The sequence below is a fragment of the Drosophila sechellia genome, chromosome X (assembly GCF_004382195.2).
Source record: "Drosophila sechellia strain sech25 chromosome X, ASM438219v1, whole genome shotgun sequence".
NCBI lineage: Eukaryota > Metazoa > Arthropoda > Insecta > Diptera > Drosophilidae > Drosophila > Drosophila sechellia.
The window spans coordinates 9,246,624-9,266,576 of NC_045954.1; the positions used below are offsets into that span (position 1 = coordinate 9,246,624).

Genomic DNA, 19,953 nt, shown 5'->3' on the forward strand with positions numbered 1-19,953 from the left:
ATATTTTACTGTCTCTATTTCCATATTTTCCACATCTTGCTCTCCACAACGCCAACGCACTAGTTAAGTGTAGCAATTTGTGAATTAATAAACTTTGATTAGAATGTTTGTGGACAAATACCCAAACAAAGGCCGAAAACACACAGAAAGGAACAACACAGATTCGGGGGGACCATAAATAGAGCAAAACAGTGACAATGGCAACGGCAACAACAAAAACAAAAACAACTGCACCGACCGACCAGCAACAAATAGCAACGATAATGTCAATTATTATTAACACGAAAAGCGCACGCACTCGATCCACAACCGCCACAGTGCCACGCCCCCATTTTCCCACCGCTCCGCCGTACGCCTTTTTTGGCCATGCATGAGCAATTTTCGTGGTCAATGGCGTCGAACAGCCCACCACCCCGCAGTTCACAGTCCCACAGTCCCACAGTCCCACAGCCCCACCCACTTCCTCTTGACCACAGGCACGGATGACAACTACAGTGGAGACTCGATAATGCACTAAGCTTATAAGCACTAATTGCTTATAAATATTATTGGAGATTCTGGCTATGTTTTAAATGATAGTTCTAATCAAAATATGTTACATTTGTGATATAATCAATTAATATGGTATAAATATCAAAAATAAATATTATTATAATAATATTTAATAAATAAAAATTCCATTTTACTGTACTGGTGTGTATTATTCAAAATAAGGCATCTAAAAAGCACAAATAAAAAAATTTAATGCCATCAAGAATTATTTCACTGTGGTACAAAAATGCGGACAGTGGGAGGGAAGGGGTGCATTGCGATACAATCGGCTACAGTTGGTGACCGGCACCGGACAACAACTACACAACTGTGGCAACAACAACCGGCAACAAACAACAACTGGCCACAAATCAAAAAATTTGTAAAATTCTCTTTTCAGTGGGTCGAAAAAGGGGGCGGGGGGTTGCTTTCAGAAATCCCCAATATTCCCCACCCATGGCCCCCCTTTAATTTTGTATTTTTGTGCTGTTTAAATAGCCGAAAATTGCCAGCATTTAAATGCAGCCCCACGCAGCCACGCCCTTAATTAGGCGGCTTATATAATTTTCGAAAAGCAGGGCCAGCATCAGCCGTCCAAACCGAAAATAGTTCGTTAGCGTGTTTTTGTGCCCCATTTAGTTCGACTGACTTTTGGCTAATTAATAGGCGCGTGTTGCCAACAATATGCGAAATCTACGTGGCCAGCATGCTTTTTAACCAACTCTCTAAAAGCCCAAAAACTTTGTCACCACCACACACCCCCCACACAAAACTTTTTCGGCACAGAGATTTGACTTTTGATTTGGCACAGGTGAATAAATTGGCATCACGGCAATTCGGTGTCTTCAACTTAATGCTAGAAATCTATGCAAAATTGTTACTTTGTAGAGAACTCAACTGCTCGAATGAAGCTGTCAGCGAGTGCTTTTGATAATTTATTAACCGGCCAAATGGAAAAATAGAAAACATTTTAATTGAATGTAAGAGAAATAAATTGAATCCGCCTTAAACAAAACCCTCATCGCAGCGAGGGCCTCAATCAAATTAAAGATTTATGATCCCCAAGCAAAAAATAAAAAAAAGAGCGAAGAGTATCTGAAAAAAAAAAAAAAATAGAATCTAGACAAGACAATGAATATCAATTAGGTGGGGGGATGGGGGCGCTGTGGGCAGGGGGTTAAAGCGGGGTCGGGGGTTGTTTGGACCCCCAGCTTGATTAGATCAGCGGGCGGACAAAGGAAAAATGAAAAAGTAAAATGAATAAATGTTTTCAGTTGCGTCTAATTGACGTAAATTAATAAGCAGTCGCCATCTAATGTCACTGAAAGTCACATTCACAGACCCGCAAAAGGTCACAGGTCACAGATATCTCCGTCAATGTCAAGGAGCAACGAGCACTAAGCTCAACCGACTTCCTTCCTTATCAACACTCAAGGAGCAAACGAAATCATCATTAAAGATTTAAGCACCAGCCTTAAATTTGATTTAGATTCCGAGGCATTTTTTAAAGTATTTTTTAATTTGTTTCTTCTTTTGTGTTGGCCCGTTTTCTTTTTTTTTTCTACTTTCTACTTCTACTTTTTGTTCTGGCATTTTTCTTTTTTTTTTTACATCTGCGGGCGGCCGGAGTCATTAAGTCAGCTTTGTTCCGCCTCAATGCCGGCACGCCCCTTATTTTCCCAACGACCCAGCGCCCCCAAAAATGCGGGGGAATAGAATCAAAACAAAGGCAAACAACAACAGCACTGGAAACAGTGAACAAAAATTAAATAAGCAACAAAAACAAAAAATGTGACAGCAATTAAAGCCGGAGCCTTCGCTTTTAGACGAGAGCAAAAAAAAAATTATAATAAAAAAAAAATAAAAAAAGTAAATGGGTGACATTCTCAATTGCAAATGAGACACATCAGATGAGGCTGCTACCAAAAAAAAAACGCAGGAAAATGCGGGAATGCCAAATTAGGTATAATGTTCGACTAGAAATTAGCCTGCAGTAGTAGCTCCAGTGAAAAACATTTGATCTTAAATCCAGCAAATTTATCAAACTAATCGAAGGTTATTGTTATTAATTAAAGGTCTAGATTTTGAGATTCTTTTCGATTGAAAACGTTTTCCTTTTAAATTCCTCTACAATTTGGTTAAGCAAAATGCATAAATCGTTACTCGGCATTATCATTTCATTAATCGCCCCACCAATTTTCCCCGCCAGCTTCTTTTAGGCAGTACTTAAGCATAAAAAATTAAGCAAAACAAAAGGGGATGGCGAAATAAAACAGAAGGCGAAGAGAAGCTCATAATTGCACGCTAAACGCCATTTGAGTGGACATTTTTGTGAAAAACAACTCCACCAACAAAGTCAAAAGGAAGTGCCATGGGTTGAAAAAAAGCACAGCAAAAAAAAAAAATGTGGGTGGTTGTGTTGGCTGGTGGGTTGCCTATAAAAAGGATGAAAAACTCGGACGAGAAGCTTCCAGCTTGGAATCTTAATGAGTGGGCGGCAGATGGCAAGTGCAGCGGCACCAAACGAACCCTGGAACAAAAAAAAAATGGGAAAGCCATCTGGAATTTCCCGCAGCCTGGGTTCGAAGCTATGATACCCTATAGCTCAGCCATAATTTAAATACATGCGTAGCATGGGTAATTACTCAGATTTCGTCTATAATCGTTCCACTTTTCTAAAGGTAGTTTCTGATATGCTTACTTTTATGGTGTAAAATCTGGATTGTCCTACAGTTTCAAAAAATGTAATTACCTGCAAAGAAGAAGAGAATAAGATAAGTTTAAATGAATACTATATTATACTATATTATAACGACTGTTTTATATTACTTTTAAGCTTTAGCAAGGCGTTTCTCATACTCAGCCAGCTGTATTAACATTTTTGCAACTGGAACCAGAAAATTCGTAGCCAATTTTGATAATTTAAAAAAACACCTTCATACCCGCCTTAAATATTTTATTTCTAGCCCCTTTTTTTCCGGCACAATACAAGCTTTGTTTAAATGAAATGTAATATTATATTTAATTGGCTCCCACACTCGCTGCCGTTTTGCTGGTCATAATTGTAATACCCTACTCTTTATTCTTGCCTGCCCCAAAGGCAACTGGGGCAGCTGCAAAAAAGGGGCGTGGCATTGATGGGGGGGAGGCGCCGTGCGGGAGGTGCGCAGGTGATTAACGGTGGGTTTCGCGTGTTTTCCCGGCAAGGTGAAACTACCGGCAAAGGCAGCGGCAAAAGTATAAAAGTGAAGGCAAAGGTGATGGCGACTGCATCGGATGGAATGTGAAGCCAAGTTAATTTATATACACTGAAGATACTTAAGGGACTACAACGGCAGGGCGAGCAGGTGGGGCATCCTCATCCGATGGGCGCCAGGAGCAGCAAGTTGAAATCCCGGCCAGAGGATGAAGTTGCAATAGAAGCGTGGAGAATAAGTGGCAGATGAAGTGCAAGATGATATCCCGAAGTCACCTTGACTGGGCTATCAGTGTGTAATCAATCATTGAAGTGGCTTCCCCGGAAGAGGGGGATTTCAATCCAAAGTCTCGCAAGTAATTAAAAACTTTTCTGGCGTCACAAAACGGGCGGTGGAAAAAAAAACCCCGACAGAGTTTAGCAATTTGTCCGGCCAAACGGCGAAGGTGCAAGTTTACTAGAAAAATGGGATTTTTAATGGGGCCCCTTATAGATTCACCATCTACTCGTAATAGATTTCAATACCAGAACATTTATGCACACAAGTGCTGGCAATTCCCACAGGGGCTTTGGCATTTTGCAATTGGCATTTTGCATTTGGCAGCCGAATCTGTGATTGAGCAACTCCAAGGCTGGGTTCTCCCATGGAGAAGATTTTTGCCGAGTTTTGGTCAAGAGCTTTGGCCTATAGCACATGGTTTGGCTTTGCTATATCCATATACCCCATACCCCATGCAGCTAGTTTTCTGCAACAAACTCGGCGTGCCACAGAGATTCCATCTCATCGTCGCCGTTCGTATGCTCGTGTGTGCCTTTGGAATCTGTGAATGAAGCTGGCTAATGGTTATGGCCAGGCTTTAACGGAGCAACTGGTTCTGCCATCATCATCATTATCATCTCTTGGCTTTTGCCCACCTTTTTTTTCGTCCGCCATTTGAATGTCGACTACACTGCGATCAGCAAAAAAAAAGGATATGCAGCACAAATATTTCATAAAGCTTAAACTAGCTACTTGAAATTTGCATTGCTAAGTTGTACCCTCTTTTACTATTTTCGTATGTTTTTTTTTGCCTTTTTTCAGGTTTGGCCGGAAGGCGAAAATGCCGCCGCTAGATGTCGCCATACTGCACTCGCCTTCCCTCTCTTTCGCTGCATAGCACGCCGTCTCTTTCGCGTTGCGTGTTTCGAGTGAGTGTTGACTCTTATGGTCATTGACTTGTCCCCTCCTGTGACTGTGACACACAAATATTGCTCGCATGCCACAACACCTTCGTGCCACGCCCACCAATTACCGCCCCCTGTTTGTTACCTGTGTTTCTTAGGAGCTAATCAAGCAATTGCAGTGGGGCAATTCAGTCAGTCCCTTTTTGCATTTATAAACGCACTTTTGGAAAAAACATTTTGGGAAAACATGGACAAGAAACATGAAATTCTTTAACAAATTATTGGTGTGCTTAAATATTTCGAAACTTAAGCATTCAATGAGTTAGCGTAAGGATAACGACATTAAAAGTCGGCTTATGACATAAATAATCAGTATTTTGGACATAACTTAAAAAATATTCGCCTGAATATAGAATGTCATGCTTCGTTGAGCTCGTAATTAAATTTCCAATCAAACTGTATTCAAAAATGGAAATTCTATTTTTTTGTCATTTTTAGCAAATTTTGATGATGTTACCCCTTACAAAAAATTCAAAAATTGAACCAAAAATAAATTTTCCCAAATTCTTCAAAAAGTGATAGGGATCGTTAGCATTGGTAATTAGCTGCTCAAAACAGTTATTCTTTCAGTTATATGATAATTTTTAGCCAAGTTATAATAAAAATAGTATTTGAAAATTTGGAGTTTTTGCCAAAAGATGTTTTTTGAATTTCCATGATTTATTTGTAAGTTCTTTGGCCAAGACACTAAAAATAATAAACAATCGTTATAAAATTCCCCATTAAATTGTGGTCAAAAAGAAATGCTCTTATACTTTCAAACTTTTATAAAGCGTTCGTTTCGTGTTACCCTTTTAGCCAAGTTATGCTGGAAAAGTCGTTCTAACGGCTGCCATTTTAATTTTTAAGTAACCGCCATTCGACTCGTATGCAAATTTAAATTGCGTCCAGCTATTTGGGGTTTTTTATGCTTTTGCATTTCGTGGGATCTCATTTATTTTTTTGGCGATGGCACCGCTAAGAGCATTATGGGGCGCAGGGGCGTGGCCGATCCGATTCGTAGGAGATGCAAAAATAACGTTAAATGTATAAATTCTCGCATTTATTTCAGCGCCTCGACGATGCAAATTCGTTTATGCAAGCCGAATAAAAAAAAGAAGAATAAAAATGAAAATAAAAATATAATGGTGAAGCGGCGCGGAGAGGGTGATGCGAAAAAGTAATCATAAAAAATCACGGCCCAAATGGTTTTTCCTCTCGACCAAAAAGTACACGGGTGCTGATGCCTATGGGTTGGCATGCTTTTTTGCGCTTTTCACCCAGAAAATTGTGCCATTCAATTAATTTTGCTGCTGTTTGGCAATACAGTGCGTTTCGCAACAGTGCGTAACGGGAAAATGCAAAAACTTTCGAAAGGCGGCAAATTGCATTTGAAATGATTGAGCAGCAAAGGTACGATATGGGTTATAAACAAACATCAAGAAAGCCTAATTATATTACGTCACATCATTAATCTATTCCAAAATAGTTGACTTGCCAACTTTGAAACGTTACTTACTGTAAAATGACAAAAATGCATAAACACATATATAGTTGATCCTGAAAATTGATTGGGAAATACTATAAAGGGCACAAATATATTATATAAAAGTCTATACAGAAGCAAATCCACAGGTGTTTCAATAGCCGCCTGTCGCTAATCAATTTTCCATTTGTACCCAATTAATAGATGGAAAACTGCACATTCCCTATAAAATGATCACAAAAACGATAGTGGGGAAAACCTAGAATTTTTTGACAAATTAAATTCGTTCCATTTTGGGCGCAGGACCCAATTTAATGGTTGATTAAAAAATAATAATAAACAACGAAAGCCCGAGGTCTGAAAATCGATTTAATCCCCCATACTTTGGCCCCAAAGGCTTTCCACGAACTATTTGCTCAGCGCCGCCCATCTACAATAAAGGTAAAAAGTAGACTATATTGTATACACTCTGTGCGCAGCAACATGAAAGGGAATATTTTAAAACTTAATAATGTTTGGGGATATGGCGGAATATCAAATGGCACAGGGTCGCGAGTTCCGGCTTAATCGGGTTGCTATCAATTAAATTTGAAAAAGGTCTCAAAAGTTCGCGAAATGTGGCCATTGGAAAAAAAAAGTGTAGAAAATGTGTATTTAATAAAATTCAGTGGCTCAAAATCCAATGTTTAACACACAATAAGTGTAATTCAATGCAAACGTATGAAAACTGCAAGTGGCGTTGAATTTTTGGCTTGAACAATAAGTTAAATATGTAATTACAGCACTTATTTTTAATAATGTTACATTGAAAGTGGCGTCATTGTCAAACGCGCGTAATATCCGACTTTTCAATATGCTTATCGATTATGACGAAAACTTTCCAATTGAAAAATGTCCATCAAAACTCCAATCAAAACCTCATTATTGACATTGATGGCGGCTTACAATCGTTAGCCTGTTGTTGTTTTGTAAACTTTTGCGGTGTGTAAAGGGGGGGGCACATAGCCCCATCGATCCGCCCTGTCGCCCTTTGCCACTCCCATTTTTGTATCATCATTGTTGGTTGGTTACATAAATTCGCATTGTTGTTGCTGTTCTTGGCGTGCTGTGTGTAATTAATTATTCAAAAACAATTAACTTTGCCAGCCGGCACACCTATGCACACACACATACCAGCACACACCGAGGGCAGGCATTAGAAAGCACAGTTAGAATGCATAAAATATGCGACGTTTGGCAGAGCCTGCGCGTGTATGTGTGTGTGTGTGCGAGGGCAGTAAAGGTATGCATGTGGCCATATTGTTTGCATATAGACAGAGTCTATTCGCTGAATTAAGCCCCCACTTTTCCGCCCATTTTCCACCTCGCCCTTTTCGCACCGGAGAAAGTTGAATGAAAACTGCCAAAAATGTGTTTAAATTTCAATTAAAATAGTTTGCAGCTAAACAAGCCAGTTATGTTACAACTATTCACCTAAAAACAAAAAGAGTGATATAATGAAGAGTTTACATTTCGCAACTACTGCGATGAAAAAAACCATTCAAATAGTTAAATGCCATGCGCAGCAAGGTCAAACTCCGAAAAAATAACTATTAAAAGAACTCATTATGTATTTAAAATTACAATGCCAGTGTGAATGATTTTCTTAAGCGAATCATCCCGTTACTTAAATCCTATTTAAAGCTTACTTTGCTTCCTAAAATCCGAAGGCAAACCGGATTGCGTAATAATCGAGTATATATACATATGTATGTACATATATTTAATTTCGAGCAGAATATTTAAGGCTTTCGTCCCGAGTTGCCCGACTTCACTGTTTGATTAGTCAACTTATTTATTTATTTATTAAACATGTTTCGTTATTGTGTACGTCTGACTTTCGCTTTTGTGGCGACTGTAATGCGATTCCAAGTATTTATTTATTATTACAACGATTTGCGAATGGATTCGTTCCGTTGAGGTTTATATGTATGTATATGTACAAATGAATATACATACATATGGACAAGGATCGACATGAAGTCGAGGCCGATTTGCTTGTCAATTAGAAGGGAATTACTGCGACCAGCGAATGCGGAAAAATGATTGGAAAATTGATGGAAAAAATGTTTAAAATTGCATGGCCAATGGCCGTGCGGTTGATATCCGGTGTTGCCAAAAACGTTAATACCCACATGTTTTGGCTTCTTTTCCCCCTTGCATCTGCCATAATTGAAACGTTATCGATCCGAATGCAGTATTTATTTAAATTAAATGCAGAGAAACTACAAAATTCAAAATCGTTTGCAGGTGTTCCCCAAATGACAAAATATTATAAAAAAATCTAACAAAAACCCACGTACTGCTGCGCAAAAAAAAAATTAAAGAAAATTTTCCATTTAGATGCGCGCTGCGCACACACTCGTAAATGTGGAAAAAAACAGGACTAAAGCAAACCGAAAATATTTCGTAAAGAATTTATGAGCCACACACAAATTAAGTGAACTTTGTGCAACATTTTGGAAAAATCCCACTCTCCTCTAAAAGCCGAAACAAATAAACTAATAAATAGGTAACTTAATCTCTGGCCAAATTGAAAATGAGAATTTAAAACGAGTTTCCATTTTACGCCGTCGGTTCCCCGGAATTTTCATTTCATTCACTTTGACTAGGGCTTAATTGGTTGGGATTTGAATGCTTTGCAATTAAAGTCTCAAATGAATCGTTGAAAATACTGAGAAAATGAATCGAAAAGCGTTCAGGGGAATAAACTGCTGGCCAAAAGTACGTAAATTGGCCAGCCAAGAACTTGAAACTCTTGTTCAAATGAGAAATAGAAAAAACACGTATCTTTGTACATATTTATGCATGTACATACATACATACATACCTGAAGGAATAATCTCGATAGCACATCTTAACCGTTATTGATTGAAATGAACACCCGCTAGTTTTTCACTTTTTACCGTTTTGTTCTCACTACCGTATACCGATAAGAAAAGCTTGTTTATTCTTGAATAACTTTGATATAAAACAAAAATATACAAAACCCGTTTACTTTGCCGTTTTGAGTCCCTATCAATAAATCCACTTCATAGCATTATACTTTTTAATCAGCGCATCCGAATGCTTCTGCAACTAAATTGCACAAAGATGACGAGATTTTGCTGCCAAGTTATCTACTTTTGATCTGCGCATTCTTCTCATACTTCTGTACGGATTATCTAACAGGGTGGACCTGTTGCGTGTTAATGCTTAAATAATATAACATTTTAAATAAAATACAGATTTAAGTCAAATTTACTGGCATTAATATAAGAGGTTTGGGCAATGTTTATGTGCAGTGCCAACACTGCGTATGAGTAATTTAATACGCACTGTTGCCGCACCTAAAATTTTCAACATAATCTGAAGTAGTTTTTATAGTATATAATATTATTTTAATATATAGGAATTCAGCCAAATAGTCCTCTTTTGGTCCAATCTAGCCTCTCTTTACCTCTCCCCAGTTCCCATCTACTCCGCCAGAGTGCCAGTGGCTTGCTGCAGTTCTCTCGTGCACATGCACTGAGAGCAACGATTGTGTTTGCCTGTGTGTTTTGCTGTCTGCCTGTCTGTTGCTGTAATTGTTGTTGCTGTCATTGTTGCCCTTGTTGTTGTTGCTGGAACGGTGATCGCCGGTGCCTGGTACCGAATGCTGCACGTGAGTGGAAGGGAGACGCAGCGAGGCGGGCCGCGACAGAGAGGCAAGATGAAAATAAATAATGAAAGAAAGAAATACACAGCAAAAGGCAACAACAAAACGGCGAGCAATAAAGAAACCAACAACAAAAACAACAAAGACAATGAGAGTGAAGAGCAAAAACAACAACAAAATGGAAAAAAAATTTTTATAGCTGAAAAATACCTCTTGTGGGAAAGAGGCGGCAAGCCGATGGCGGGGGAGAGGGCAGAGACAATAAAATTAAAATAAAGAGAACAACAAAAATCAAAAAGCGACCGGCTGACCTATGATGCTATTACCGGCGATCATCTCAGTCTCGCCATCTCGCTCATTCTCGCTCTGCGAAGGGAGACGAAAGTGGAAGAGGTAAATGCAACAAAAACAAAAGCAAAAAATCGTGATGATAAAAAAATGAAAATAAACTGGATAAAAGAAACAGATTTCTACATACATTTTTACATTAATTCAATAATTACATATGTTATCATTTTCAATAAGCTACATTATTGAGCATATTTTCAAATCAAAGGATTCAAGCTGCGAACTTAATATTATTAATAGAAATAATTACAAGACTTTCCCACAATTTGTATGCAACTTAAGTTAAGCAAGTTTGAAAATTGAATAAATTAAGATTTATTGGAATTTTCAATTTGCCTCAATATTTTCTTGGACTAGTTGGCAACCCTGGTTGCCGCAGCAACAATTAGAGCCGGCCGGCTAGCCAGACAAAAAATAAATATAAATAAAAAAACAAGGCAGTCAAGCGTGAGGCAGCGGCTGCGAATGCAACTGCAACAGCGATTGCAGTTTGAACTGGTTTTCACCTGAGCTTGTCAACTCGGCGGAAAGCGGGTCGAAAGAAGAGGGTAGCGAAAAGCCGCTAGATTTGCCTAGAAACTGACTGGGATTTCAGATCGCCTTGGCGACCGAGATCGCTGGAGGCCGGAATTTACACCAATGAGCATATTTATTGGCATTGGCATGCAATTTAAATGGCCGCGACAGTTGCGCATTGAACAGCGGTCAGCATAATAGGTGGGGTAATGCAAAAAATACTCTGATGTAATGTTCAAATATCATATAATGATAATTATATTTCTAGAGAAATCTGGTTTTTATGAAAATAAATGTAATTATTTTTTTTTTAAATAAGTAAAGGTACTATGTTTTTATAAATTCAATAGTGCTAAGACCCTTTTCTATTCTCATTGTTTGCAGTGTAAGCTTGTGTGTGTTTGCCGTTGGTGGCAAAGTTTGCCAAGAGCCTTTTGGGTTGGTCAAAGTATTAGCAAAGTTATTTGCCCGCAACGGACCAAGCGACCGCAACAGCAGCAGCGTCAGGCGGCAGAAGCAACTGCAGCAACAGCAACAGCAGCAACAAAAGGCAACTGCAACACACACTGCAATTAACTTTGCGGTCAACAGCCACCCACTGGCCAACTGCCTTTGTGTGTACGTGTGCATGCTAGTCAGTGTATTGGTGAGTGAGTGGAAAGAAGAAGCTGATGCTGCGGTTGCCGCTGATGTTGCTCGTGTTGTTGTTGCGACTGCAGCTGATGTTGCTGCCGTCGTCTGTGATTAAAGGCCAAATGACAGCAGCAACAAGCGGCCAAAAACAAGCTGCAGCTGCGAGTTTCAAGGATAAGCGATTATAAGGATAAGGATTTTGTTATGATTTGTATACCTAATTAAACTGGCATAGCAAAACAACTGCGTTCAATTTCGGTGCTTAAAAAATTATGTAAATTATTTCAAGTTGATGCATCGCAATCAAGGATATCGGCAACCCTACCCAAATTCTTAGCGATCCCAAATTACAGGGTATCAACGTTGTCAACTGTATTGCCTTTGGCTTGCAACGCGTTGCATTGCATTTCATTGCATTGAAATGGGTGTCACTCTGTAACTAGCACATTCGCGATAATGATAATGCATAATCATAATGATAATGATGATGATGATGATGATGGCGATGGCGATGGCGATGATGGTGAGGATGGGGCTGATCATGGGGCTGATTACGATGATTATGATGATGGGGCAAGCGACTCCTTCAAAATGCGGCATTCTCTCGCTGGCTCATCAACAACAGCAGCAGCAGCAACATCGGCGTCATATTGAAACTGGAATTTGAATCCGGTTGTCGGCTGTTATGAAGCTCCCTTCTTTTGCAAAAGACCCCCCGCCTGGCAACCCCCCCTCCCCGAAATGCTGAGGCAAATGTTGTTTGTGCCATGTTTATTAAATGCCATTAAAGCCATTTCTTCAGCCTTTGTCTTTTGCTCTTTGAATGGCAACTGCAGGCGATTTTTAGGGGAATCTCGGGGTACACGGAAGTGTGCGTCACAGTGTGGGAGAGTTGCATTGTCAGCAGAAAGCAGCGCTGCTCAAATGTCAAAAGGTACATCAGCAACAAGAACGACACGAGCAACAACATCAGCAGCAGCAACTGTAGCAGCAACTGCAGCAGCAACATCAGCAGCAGCAGCAACAGCAACTGCAGCAGCAACATCAAGCGCAATCAGCAAATTGCATTAAATGACTTTGTATTGCAATTGTTGGCTCTCCCAGTGATATATCTTTAATGTATACCATATATATAAGTTTGGATATATAGCGAACGAGCGAGGAAATCTCAGCTTTATCGGAGCAGAAGACACAAATTGAGAAAAGTGAAAGAAACGAGAACGGGTTCGTCATATCCGTCATACGAATTGAACTTGGACCGCCTTATTCAGTAAATATAAATATATATATATATATTTCATTGTATTATTATCATAGAATTCCAAATATTTTTTAGTAACATTTAAAGTGATTTAAAGAGACCGCCGCTCGCGCTGGCCATGTAATATTCATGTATTTAAAAGCTTATACCACAATAATCGATTTGGCTAGCAAGCAAATCATAAAACTGACAACTGGCTGACAGGCAGGCAGGCGGCCGAAAAGCGTTGAAAAATGTTTTGTTTCTTTTAAATGGATTATCTTGTGAATTGTTTGACATTTGCTTAATTCCCGTGGGCTGATGCGTTTTTCCGCTTCAAAGTAACATCACAGTTAGGCTTAAAATATCGCTTGCTTGGACATTTATCAACGTTATCACACGCCCCAAGTCCACCCTTATCATCACTTTCACAACTCATTTTCCAGCTCATTTTTCATTTGCTTTAATAAGCAATTTGATCGCTTGTCTTGACATTTACTGTTTACACATTTCTCTTCCTTCTCGGCTCTTCGCTTCTACACACACAGTGAACACTCGTCGTAGTAGTTTGCCCATGAAAGTCCATTCTCGTTCTCGTTCTCATTCTCATTCCCATTCCCATTCCCATTCCAGAACAGCCTGCATCAAGGGCAGAAAATCTGAAAATCTGTGGCGCACATTAAAACGTTTCACTTAATTAAAATCAACGGCAACACAGGAACACAGCAACAAAAACGACTGCAAAATGACCGCCCCCATATATAAAGTATGGCATCCCCCTATATAAATAAATATGTATATATATACATACATATATATACAGGCGCTAATAGTGCGATGTGAGTGTGTTCGTTCGTGTGAGAGCGTTGAAAACACACGAAGGAGAAAAAAAAATGTAAGAATATAAGAATTCAGAGCAGTGGCAAAGACGTGGCTCGAGGGCTTCCAGCATTTTTTCTACTTTGTGTGACTAACGACTTGAAATTGCGCTTATTAAGACTTCCTGATTCATAATTTCTGGCAGCACTAGCAACAACAACAGCAATGACAACTATAGACAAGTGCCAAAAGGCGTCGTAACGAATGGGAAATACCCTGTGCTTAAATATAAGCACGGGTAGAGAGTAATTGACATTTTATAGAGCCTACTTTTAATAGGCTTTGAAAAGGGCTAATGCCGTTTGATTTTTATAGCGACGGCTTTAAATACATTGTTAAGCGGAATAATACAAATAATAAAAATGTTAATAAATTATCTGAGTGTTGTGACTTGTTACCCGTTTTGCATAAATTATTGCAAAATAATATATTTCCAGCTAAATCATTCGTATAAAATATTAGCCATTTTACAACGCGAATTCTTAAGGATTAGAGAAGCACTCATACTCGTCACTCGATTTATTTGCCTATAAACTTATTTCCAGTTACTTTGCATTGTTATTCAAAAACATAAATTCAAATGATGTATTAACCATTTTTACGACCCTAGTTCTAAAGCTCTAAAGAGCGAATAACATTCGTCACACGATTTATCTATTTTCCGGAACTTAAATGACATAATTCCCTTATCCGATACCCTGTAATTCATCCGCCAAAATCAGAAAGCAAAAGCCACCGACTTGGCGCACTTTTGCGCCATAGAGTGGCCGCGAAAATTTTGCGGGGAATGTGGTAAGGGATTTCCTTTTGCTCTCACTCCCCACTTGTTTCATTTTTTTTTTTTACTTAAACTCTCCTTTTTATTTTCGTTGTTGTCTGGCTTTTGTTTTCGGTGTGTAACGATTTTTGTAATTTTCTTCATTTTTTGTTTCGCGCAGCCCAGCGGAATCTTTTTGTGTACATTTGGTTTGGCTTTGCGGGCTGACTCTGATTTCTTTCGATTGTCTTGTCGGGATTCACCCCACAACCAACCCCACCCCCGCCCGCCTTTTGGCATTCATAATTTTCGTTTGGGAATCGTGGGTGGGGAGGGTGTGGGTGTGGGTGTGGGTTGAAATGTTGGTCATGCTGCGGGCAAGATTTTCAAGTGACACGAGCAGTTACCGCCGCACACGCACACACAAACAGACCGCTTTGTGCATTAATTTGCTGGTGTGAAGTGCTAATCAATATATGGCGGCAGCAGCATATTAAGGAAATGCAATTTCCACAGGCTGCGGCAGTTTGAGAGGGGGGCGGAAAAAGTCACAAAGTCCCCCTAATTTATAAGTCAAACATACCGGGAAATTCCAGAAGGAGGAATGCATGGGGATCAATGACATTTTCATCGGCGACTTAAGAATGGAATGGTCAAATGTTTGGAATTATAAATTAAAGCCAAGTGACGAAATTAAGTATTTAAACATAATAAATGGCAGTAGAGAAAACTGAATTGAGATAACAACTGAGCTGCAACTACCTGCTGAAACATAAAATGTGAATAAATTTCCACAGTCAATTTTCTAGCTTAGCTTTTAAATTCAAGTGATATTTATAGCAATATTTGTGGGAATTTTTAGGAATTTTAAGACAGCTAGACTCACCTGGAGATCCATGGCGGTTTCGCGGTCCTTCGGTGCGCACGGCGAGCAGGGTTTCCAGGTTGCTGATGGCCACAAGGGCCAGTAGCAGCAGCGCCAGGGTTGTCAACTGGCCGCGCTGGCGGTGTTGCTGCGGTGGTTGGTGGTGCTGCTGCAGCCTCCGATCGATGGCGCTGCTGGTGTGGTGCTGTGAATGGCGATCGCCGATGGGCGAGGATGATGAAGATGATGGTGGGCCCGAGGGGGCGGCCTCAGTGACCTGCAGCGGATCGGCGGCCGTGTGGCTGTCGCCGTCGGCGGGGTCAGGGGTCAGCAGGGCTGTCGCTGATGGTGGTCGCCAGCGAGAACGCATTCTGGCCTTGCTGGGCGGCTTGCGACCAAATCCGAATCCAATGCCCACGGGCGTCGGATTCATTTTTGGTTCGTCGGGCGCTTCGCTTGCTGCTCCGCTCCTTTCTCCTTTTTTTGTTCGGTTTTTGTGGGAATCCTCGATTCGGATTTGGGTTTTGTTCGTTTCGGTTTTTGGTGACCCTCCGGTGACTTCTTCTCTGCCCACCGCACTTCTGTCTTTTTAGGGTTGCCCGCTCCTCTGGCTTTGTTGCGTTTTACTTTTTGGAATATTTATTTTTTGTCTTTTGATGGGCTGCTTTAATGAAATAAGCGGAAAATTAACGCGTTTAATATTTCTAATTTATTATTAGGGGGCGTGGCCGGGGGCACTTGAGAGAGCAATTAATTAAATTTAACTCCCCCCTCGTTTTGGCCCGCTCGTCTTATTCCGTTTGCTCTTTTGCCTGCTAAACTTTTTTGCTTATGAAAGATAATTGCTGGCTGCCTCGCTCGCACTCTAGCCTCGTCTCTCTCTCTCTCGCTCACTTGCTGGCGTTTGGTCCTATCTTTTTAACACTTTTTACAATAATTGAAAAACTTTTTTCGGCTGCTTTATGTGAACTTTTGCCTTCGGCGTCTTTAAACTTTTCTCCTTTTCCCCGCAATTTTCTTTTTCGTATTTATTTTTATACAATTTTTCTTCGGTTTTTTTTTTTTGTATTTTGTCGATTGTTGTACTTCAGACACTTGAAAAATAAAAATTAATATGGTGTGAGGGAGACGGAGATGGCATCTTGTCGCTTGTTGTTGTTGGCTCTTTCGTTTGGTAAGGAAATTGCATATCCCTCGGAGTTTTTCACTGAGCTCCTTCGTTTTTTGCACTGCAATCCTGCAAGTAGAAAATTGTGGGCGAAAAGTTAGCACAATGTTGATCCAGACTATTTTCCAATTATTAAGTGCAGTGCGATTAGTTTGTGGAAAGTTGTTAATCAAGAATTTGCAATAGCAATATGCTGGTAAATTTCCAAGGAAATCATTAAGAAATAGTTTTAAGGGGAATGCTTTGAATAAAAATATATTTAAAAAAAGAATTTTTCGTAATGTAATAAAAGTGTTGACTATTCTAATACTTTCTTTTAAAAATCAGCTATTATGTAATTTCTTTTGCAATAATACCTCTACATACCACCGACCATTATCTTTTAGTGCGATTTGAAGACTCCGACTTGGAATCAAGTGGCATTACCGCATCGAAAACGAAAGAGGAAGAAAGCGGCGTGGAAACGAGGAAGAAAATAGAACATTGAGCAGATTACATTAAATTAAAGCACAAATGAATTGCTTGACGAAGCGAAAGCGAATAAAAATATGATGCCCAGAGATACAGGCAGAGAAAAAAAGTGAGCTGGAAAACGTGGATGCGAAGTACGTGGATATGAAATGTATTATAAAAAAAAAAAACATGAGCAACAATCAAACACAATAGCTGGCTGAGATCATAAATATGGGTGGATTCGGCTTAGTTTTGGTTTCGGGGAGTTGGCAGATCGGAGATGGCTGCACACACAAGTGGAAAATCACGCACATCGTCTCAGAAAACCGAACAAGGCGATGGTGGGTGGTGGGCGGTGGGCGGTGGGCGGTTGGCGGTGGGCGGTGGGCGGTTTGGCAGACACAATAACAATAAGTGGGTGGTGGTTGGTGGATGGTTCATGCGGTTAGGTCAGAGCGAGTAGTAGGTCCGACGATGCCAACGAGTCAACAAAAGAAATCGCTAATGTGCGCAAATAAAAATGGCACAAAAAAAGCAGTACCCACGCACACACACACAGATGCCCTGCTAGTATTAGACAATTGAAATTGAAAATCAGTGAAACCTGTTTTCACACACAAAAGCTCACGCACGCCAAGCTTAGGCGCACAAAATTGCAAAAAAAAAAAAAGGAAAAACCAAAAAAAAAATTTTTTTTTTGCAAAAAAGCGAAATGAGAAAATGTCACAGAGAAAATGGGAAAACAAAAGAGGAAAATCCAATGCAAAAACACAGCGCAAAAGTTGGGGTTAAAGATGAAATGCACTCGAACAGCAGAAAAGAAAAGGAAGGAAAAACATTATATAAATTGTCAACAACTCCGGGAAATTTTAATAAGGCGGAAAAATATGTACATAAAGGTATTTTTAAATGAGTTAAATTGGTTAAATAAGTACTTTTTCTTTTATAACTTTTTACTACAGTTGGCACGGCTTGAAAGCGAAAAAATGCAATTAAATATTTTAGTGGAATTAAATACTATATTTATATATAAGCCATTTTAATAATTTATTTAATTATACCTAACTATACCTTAACTATAATTGTATCTTTATTTGTTGTTATGAAACCGTAGTGGTTCGTGAAAATCTAGAAAACCGAGTAACATTTCTATTTCCAATTCAACTCCATTGAAAAATCACTTGCACATCGCCTTTTCTGCTTTCTGCAAGTCAATGGGGGAAATGCATGGAAAATTTTTCAGAGAAAATCCAACATTGCCGATGGACGGTGGACAGTGGGCGGTAGTTGGGTGGTTGGGCGGTGGGACGGCTGCCTATCATCGACATCAGTATCAGTATTTAGCCCATGGCCCATCGTCATCTGCGACATTTCGCTGCGCAAATGAAAAGTTACGCGAATCAGCAGCAGTCGCAGCCGCAGGGAGCGTTGTGTGTTGATGGAAGGTGGGGCATATTGATGGAGTATGGAGCGAGGGGGCGGAGATGGGAGTGGGATTGGGTGGTTTTTCGGTTTTGTGGCATTTTTTTTCTTTTTGGCCAGGCCGTGCACACCTGTCCGTTTTCATTACGCGGCGGCAGTCAAGAAATTGCCAAAGCCATTTTCGAAAATGGCCGCAGAAGCGAGTCGCGTTGGGTGGAGTGGGTTGGAAAATGAGAAAATCAGGGGGGAAGGAGGGTAATGGGTACTACTAGGACACCGTCATAACTTGAAATTGAAATGGGCAGGGGGTAAGGGGGACCTGGGCCTAACGATCCAATCACGCGACCATCTCTAAGCCCAGTAACCCCCCAGAAAATCATTTCGGATCTGGATTTATTGCACTCTACCCTCCGCTCAGAAGAAACACCAGAATCCCGCTAATGTTCTCGCTGAAAAGCTCTCAGGGAAAATCACAAAAAAAAAAGAGAATGGAATGAAGGAGGGAAATGGAAAGGCGAAGGATGGGTGGCATAAGATATCCAAAGACGGCACCGAAAAATGTTTTGGGCCAATTGGCCACACGCGGTTTTGGGCATCAGGTGCGCATTATGTCAGGAATGTGAAATATGATAAGAAAAACCAGACAAAAAAATGAAAATGAAAACACAATATAAATATAAATAAAAATTTACGACAATCGAAAAGGAGAGGCGGCCACACAGACGAGCCAATAATAAATAAAAATAATGCCATAAAATATACTCCAAAGTAGGGAAATGTTGCCAACAACAAGGGAATCCCAATTGAAATATTTAAATTTTGTTTTACAATAACGAAAGGTATTTATAGGAGGGGAAATAAAGTGGAAAATAAATTGAGGGAGTCTGGGCAAAAAAGAAAAGCTTTTCGCAACGGGAATTGTACGAAGTATAATGAATGAATTCTTCGGGTTACTTAAGAAGTAATCAAGAACGTGCAGTAATTGAAAAATACCTTGTTTAATAAATATTATGTTCTCAGTATTATTTAATTTTCATCACAGCAAAAAAAAACATTGTGCAATTTAATATTTCGTATTATTTTAAAAATACAAAATATATCCGATAGTAAATATTTTCTCTTTCATTAACTATAATACGCAAAAATATTTTTGCACTCGCCCAGATAAACAATTAAACTTGAAAAATGCACATGAATAACATTTCAAACACTACCCACATTTGTTATTTTTTTTTATAAAGCTTTTGCTTTTATTTCCCAACGCTCAAAGGCAAAACATTTTCCTTCTCTTTTGTATGCCGCACATAAATTGAAATAAATATTCAATTGGAAATAACAAAAAAAAAACCGACCAATTTCCCATTCTCCAAATTTGTAGCTTTTTTCCTTGCTTTTCTTTGACCTCCTGCCATTGTCAACTAAATGTTGATGGAGGTTGATACGTCACAAGACTCAGCTCCTGACCCCCCGATCTCGTCGAGCATTGAGTTTTCCTCCAGCTGGGCAGCAACTAGTCAGCAATTTTCCACCGCCCCATTTTTCCATCTTCTCGTTTTTTTATTTTTTTTTTTACCGCCCGG

At 39.7% G+C, this 19,953-nt stretch overlaps 1 protein-coding gene across 2 annotated transcripts in view; it reads right to left on the reverse strand.

Moving 5' to 3' along the window:
* The window catches only part of LOC6617457 (low-density lipoprotein receptor-related protein 2), a 135,791-nt gene that overhangs the window by 93,052 nt on the left and 22,786 nt on the right, over positions 1–19,953 (reverse strand). For both annotated transcript variants that reach the window (XM_032725117.1, XM_032725116.1), the window contains exon 2: positions 15,352–16,567. In XM_032725117.1, coding sequence (XP_032581008.1) covers positions 15,352–15,763 — 412 coding nt within the window. In that variant the 5' untranslated portion in view covers positions 15,764–16,567. The remainder of the gene's footprint in view (positions 1–15,351; positions 16,568–19,953) is intronic.